The sequence below is a fragment of the Pyrus communis genome, chromosome 11, assembly GCF_041283825.1.
Source record: "Pyrus communis isolate YQ-2024b chromosome 11, ASM4128382v1, whole genome shotgun sequence".
Classification (NCBI taxonomy): domain Eukaryota; kingdom Viridiplantae; phylum Streptophyta; class Magnoliopsida; order Rosales; family Rosaceae; genus Pyrus; species Pyrus communis.
This window is the reverse complement of record NC_142575.1, coordinates 13985252-13991181: the sequence shown is the minus strand read 5'-3', so window position 1 is coordinate 13991181 and position 5930 is coordinate 13985252. Positions and strand designations below refer to the sequence as shown.

The 5930-nt window shown below is 37.5% G+C and overlaps 1 protein-coding gene across 1 annotated transcript; it reads right to left on the bottom strand.

Moving 5' to 3' along the window:
* Positions 1 to 4088: 4088 nt before the first annotated feature.
* Positions 4089 to 5675, bottom strand: LOC137741344 (uncharacterized). Its single transcript, XM_068481069.2, has 2 exons — positions 5464 to 5675; positions 4089 to 4726 (listed from the first exon to the last, which is right to left on the bottom strand). Exons 1-2 carry the CDS (start codon positions 5591 to 5593, stop codon positions 4326 to 4328), a joined length of 531 nt encoding a protein of 176 aa, XP_068337170.1. The 5' UTR covers positions 5594 to 5675; the 3' UTR covers positions 4089 to 4325.
* Positions 5676 to 5930: the final 255 nt, after the last annotated feature.

Genomic DNA, 5930 nt, shown 5'->3' with positions numbered 1-5930 from the left:
ATTGTCCAATGGAAAAAAAAAAATGGCCGGGCTAGGAGCGTGCTAAATTGAGTCCAAACATTACACTACTGGTTGAGACTAGGACTCAATTCGGCCAAAAATATGAATTTAGTCTCAAACACATCCAGAGTAAGATACGCAAGGAAAAGCGTTCGTGTGTGTGCAACACATGATGAGTTTTGCTTGATTGATATCCATTCGAAAAGTGTAGCTTAGGTGGTAAATTGATAAGATATTAACCAAAAAATGAAACTGAAATTCACTGATTTTAAAAATGGTTGATTGTACAATTTGAGTGATATTTGTACATACATCTAATAATCCTGGAGGTGTTTGTTCAATATTTTGTTCTTTTATGATTTGTCTTCCATAAGCACAAAAATGAAACTTGCCGTTGCCATATCATTCATCTGACAACAAACGTAACCATCATTCAAACAATATTTAAATTGATGCAATCTTGAAGCTCCAACTGTAAATTGCTTCACTAACGCAGAGGTTGGTTTTTTTTTTTTTTTTTTTTTTTTTTTTTTTTTTTGAACAAACGATATTATTTACTCTAAGGGGAGATGGGTGGGCTTAGCCTCACAATGTACTAGCAATAATGTGGTTCAAACTCACCTTTGGCGAGAATCGAACCCAAGACTTCTCACTTACAAGTGAAGAAGAATACCACTGAACTGTAGTACTAAGTGGCATCAATGACGTAGTTTTATACATAGCTACAACACCAACTCAGATAATCATCTAAAAGGTTCAAGGATCATATCCCTACAAGATGGATATCATCCAAGAGCGTGATTTTGTGTACAAGATGGAACCAATAACAATTTATGCCATTAATGTATACTTTTAAACTTAACTCTGCCTGTGTAAGTTTATCTTACATTGCCGGTCCTAAGCCCGGATGAAGGAGGAGAGGGAGGGCGTCAGGTAGTCAATATCCGGCACTCCTATCTTATGTCTAATCCTTATGATAATGAATCCTGAACAAAATTGGTGCATTGTGTGGCTTGAGCACAGTGATAAGTGAGCAAGGGTCGCTATATCTCCATTGGCGCTTGGATGCAGAGTTAAATGAGTAAAGGGACCATATAAACTTCTTTTTGAAAGACTCCACTCAAAGTTGTTTGGAAACATCTGCTCCTATCAACTTTACACATGACATGCAAAAGAAGTACTTTGACCTTATTAGACAGGGGAGGGTGAAGAAGCTAGGACAGGAGGGTATAGTTCAAGAGAGTAGAATGCATTTAGGAAAGTGGAATATAGGAACCTTAATGGGAAAATCTATGGAAATAGTGGAAGTTATGGTGAGGATAAGGATAAGTATTGTGTTCCTCTAAGAAACTAAGTGGGTTGGTCTTAAGGCAAAGGATCTCAAACTCAGGTTTTAAACTTTGGTATCCAAGCACAAATAGAGCAAGAAATGATGTTGGCATCATCGTGGACAAGACCTTGACACAAGATGTTATAGATGTCAAGAGGGTAGGAGATAGAATTATGGCAATCAAGATTGTAATAGGCCAAGAACACATCAATGTGATTAGTGCGTACGCACCTCAAGTAGGGTCGGATACGAGTTTAAAGGAGAAATTTTGGAAAGACCTTGGAGACTTGGTGCAAGGAATCGCTTAGATGGAGAAGGTCTTTATATGAGGAGATTTAAATGGACATGTGGGCAAGGAGACATGCAACTATGAAGGTTTTCATGGTGGCCATGGTTTTGGGGAGAAAAACATGTGATCACCTACAAGAGTGGGTAGTCAAAAATACAAATAGATTTTCTTCTAATGAGGAAGAGGGATCATATAACTTGTAAGGATTGCAAAGTTATACAGAGAGAGAGCTTGGCTAATCAGCATCATTTGTTGGTGATGAATGTACATATCCAAAGAGAGAAAAAAAGAAAAAGACCTTGAAGTGCCCAAGGACTAGACGGTGGAATCTAAAAGGAGAAAAACAAGCCATTTTCAAAGAGAAAGTAATCACCCAATAAGTTTAGGATAGAGAGGGGGAAGCTAGCCAAATGTGGGATTCCATGGCTAGTAGTATCCAAAAAGTAGCAAAATGGGTATTAGGAGAGCCCTCCACACCAAAAGGAATCTTGGTGGTGGAAGAAGGAGGTACAAACAAACGTTAAGGCTAAGAAGGAATGTTGTAAAGCCTTATACAAGGATAAGACCGAAGCAAACGGTGAAAGGTATATAATAGCGAAGAAAGAGGAGAAGAAAGCTATAAGAGAAGCTAATCTAGCAACTTTTGATGATATGTATGAGTGACTAGATACCAAATAAGGAGAGTTGGATATCTATAAACTAGCTAGAGCAAGAGAAAAGAAGACAAAGGACCTAAACCAAGTGAGGTGCATCAAGGATGAGAATGGAAAAGTTTTCGCTACAGAGAATGCGGTCAAAGATAGATGGAGAGGTTATTTTCATAATCTTTTCAATGAAGGACATGAAAAAAGTAATTCTTTGGGGGAGTTGAGTAACTCAGAAGAGTGTAGAAACTACTCCCTTTACCGCTAAATCAGGAAGAAAGAAGTGGTTGTAGCTTTGAAAAAGATGAAGCATAGAAAAGCAGTGGCCTAGATGATATGCTGATCGAAGTGTGGAAAGTCTTGGGAGAGACAGGTATAGCATGGCTCATATACCTTTTCAATAGGATTTTGAAAACAAAGAAGATGCCAAATGAGTGGCAAAAGAGCACTTTGGTGCCTATCTACAAGAATAAGGGCGACGTACAAAATTGCATCAACTATAGGGGTATTAAGTTAATGAGTCATACAATGTAGCTCTGGGAGAGAGTAATTGAGTATAGACTGAGGCAAGAGACACGGGTCTCGGACAATCAATTCAGGTTCATGCTAAGGCGCTCAACCATGGAGGCAATCTATCTTTTACGAAGATTGATGAAAAGATATAGAGATATGAAAAAGGATTTGCACATGGTCTTTATAGATTTGGAAAAAGTGTACGATAGGGTCCTAAGAGACATTCTTTGGAGGATTTGAGAGCTAGAGAAAGGAGTACGAGTAGCATATATCCAAGCTATAAAGGATATGTATGATGGAGTAAGGACTACCATAAGAACTCATGAAGGACAAACCGAAAGCTTCCCCATAACCGTAGGGTTACATCAAGGCTCATCTTTAAGCCCTTACCATTTTTGTATTTGTAACGAATGAGTTAACAAGACAGATTGAAGATGATATTTCTTGGTATATGTTTTCCGCAGACAATATAGTGTTGATAGATGAAAGTCATGAAGGAGTAAATGCGAAGCGTAATCTTTGGACAAAAGTGTTGGAATCTAAAGGTTTTCGCCTAAGTCGGTCAAAGACAGAGTGTATGAAGTGCAAGTTCAGTGTAAACGGAAGCTCAAATGAGTTAGGGGTGAGGATTGGAGATCATGAAGTTCCAAAGAGCGACTGCTTTTGCTATCTAGGATCTATCTTGCAAAAGAATGGAGAGTAGAATGGAGACTTCAACCATAGAATACAAGCTGGATGGATGAAGTGGAAGAGTGCATCCAGCGTGTTGTGTGACCATCGTATGCCACTGAAGCTCAAGGGAAAATTTTATAGGACGACAATAAGGTCGGCAATACTTTATGGCACGGAATGTTGGGCGGTGAAGCATCAACACGTACATAAACTTGGTGTAGCGGAGATGAGAATGCTCCGTTGGATGTGTGAGCACACGAGAAAGGATAAGATTAGGAATTACGATATTCGAGGTAAAGTAGGAGTGGCTGAAATTGAAGGAAAGAAGAGAGAAAATTGGTTACGGTGGTTTGGACATGTGAAACAAAGACCTATTGACGCTCCAGTTAGAAGATGCAATTATGGGACAGAGGTTTAGGGCTAAATGGGTAGAGGAAAACCTAGAAGGACTTTGGAAGAGACTCTAAAAAAAGACTTAGAGTACTTGGATCTAACGGAGGACGTGATACATAACTGAGGGTAATGGCATTCTAGGATTCATATAGCCGATCCCACTTAGTGAGAAAATGCTTTGTTGTTGTTGTTGTTGTAATGTATACATTTAAACTTATAGTGAAGAAAATAACAATCTGCTAGAAAATACTGAGAATGCAGTAATATTACTTGTTTAATATTGGTAAATCAACCTTAATCTGAGTGCTTAATACATTGTACCTCCTAGGTTTACATCCCAGAAAGGAAAAAAAAACAAATAAATAAAAACGCACACTAAAACACTCGCCACATGCTATAGTGGAGACAAGAAAATAAATAAAATTAAACCATAATATAGAATTCTGCAGCTTAATTATAACGTGCTTCTTCACACCCAAAATACTTAAGGTATCCCAATGATGGGGATGAAGGGAACATAATAGCTTGAGGGTGGCAACCCCCACCCTGGTGGTAGAGGCACATCAACAGTCTTGGATGAACCAAACTTGTTCATGGCTTTACAGGCTGCATCCTTGATGTTCAAAGGGCATGATGTAGAGAAACCAAGAGGAGTTGAAGTGGTGTAAGAGTTGGAGTCTTGGGTCTTGACAATCTCAGATGCCAAGAATTTCCTGGAGGCATAGAGCTGATCTGGTCCTCCAAGAATCCTGGCGAGGCAATTCATAGCTTCTGGAGTTTTAGGGTTGTTGTTTGATGGGAGCTTTGCTTCAAAAGAGCCATCCTTTTCTGTTATTGCCATTGCCAACTTCTTTACTTTGTCACACTTCACCAAAACCTTGATTTCTGAAACATATAACACACGAAGTAAAATAAGAATTTGTCTACTTTTAAAAATGGGCAATTTGAAAAATTGGAAGAAATTAGCCAGTTAATACTACAGTCTAATGGATAGTCATTTCCATTTGTTAAGTGAAAAATCTTAAGTTTGATTTCCGTTAATAACGAATTTGGTACTAATTTATTAAGCTAACCTATTTTGGCTTAACCCAAATCGTACTCCCAAGCGTAAATATATTCTCAATAAATCAAATAATATAAAACCACTTTTTAGTGTAAATTTATTTATTTATAGATCTAGCCATAATTATACCCTTTAGTACATAAATTTGGTTTGACCCTTATAAATGATAAGTTTGACTTCTAATTTATTATGGCTGACCTATTATTGTGTGACTTAATCCAAATTAAGTACCCTTAGTGTAAAATATGTGATTGTACACAAAAATAAAATAAATAATTAAATAAGGTCCCCTGGAGTAATACTCAATCCTTCTAAAGAAGTACTCGAACTCTCTCAAGCAATGATTGGACTCCGTTAAGTAGTGTTACTCAAACCCCTAGAGTGGTTAGAATTCTAAAAGTCTAGAAAAATGTACTAAGAATTCCACCTTTGGAACAGTTAATAGGGTTTCTTAACTTCAAGTTTAAGTTAGGACAAAAATGAAAAAAAAAAAAAAACAAAACAAAACAAAAAAAAAAACAAAAAAACAAATATAGAGAATAACATTAACAAATCGGACCTGAGAAATCATAGTTTTGATGGCAATCAAAGCAAGTGACCTTGGCCTTCAGAACTTGGCATGTGGAGGTCTCAACATTTGCAAGAACCAAAGCAAAGAGAAGTGCCGGGAGAATCCAGGAAAGCGCCATTGAAGTAATCTAATCACTCACTCACTTGCTTACAGAAACACTGGCAAACTGAATTAATTTAAAGAAATGGTAAGCGTATAGAAGCTTATAAATAGATGAGGAGGGGTCATACTAAATAAATGGCCTCAGTGGGTGAGTTTAGTAGTTGGTTCTGTCGTGAAGGGCTTTTAATTTTGCTTGTCCAAAATTTATTGGCACGTGAATTTCTGTTGCATTATAGTCTTCTGATAAACAGGTGTATTGATTATGACGGTGGAGGCTAGGACTGATACTTTGGAAGGTTAAGTAATGTTGGTATTCAATCCTTACAGAAATTTTGGTGGAGGATGCTGAATAT

Excerpts from the sequence above, each read along its gene's own strand:
- LOC137741344 (XM_068481069.2), bottom strand. The coding sequence starts at position 5,593 with ATGGCGCTTTCCTGGATTCTCCCGGCACTTCTCTTTGCTTTGGTTCTT. Across the intron at positions 4,727-5,463 it reads TCAAAACTATGATTTCTCAG|AAATCAAGGTTTTGGTGAAG; the intron begins GTCCGATTTGTT and ends TATATGTTTCAG.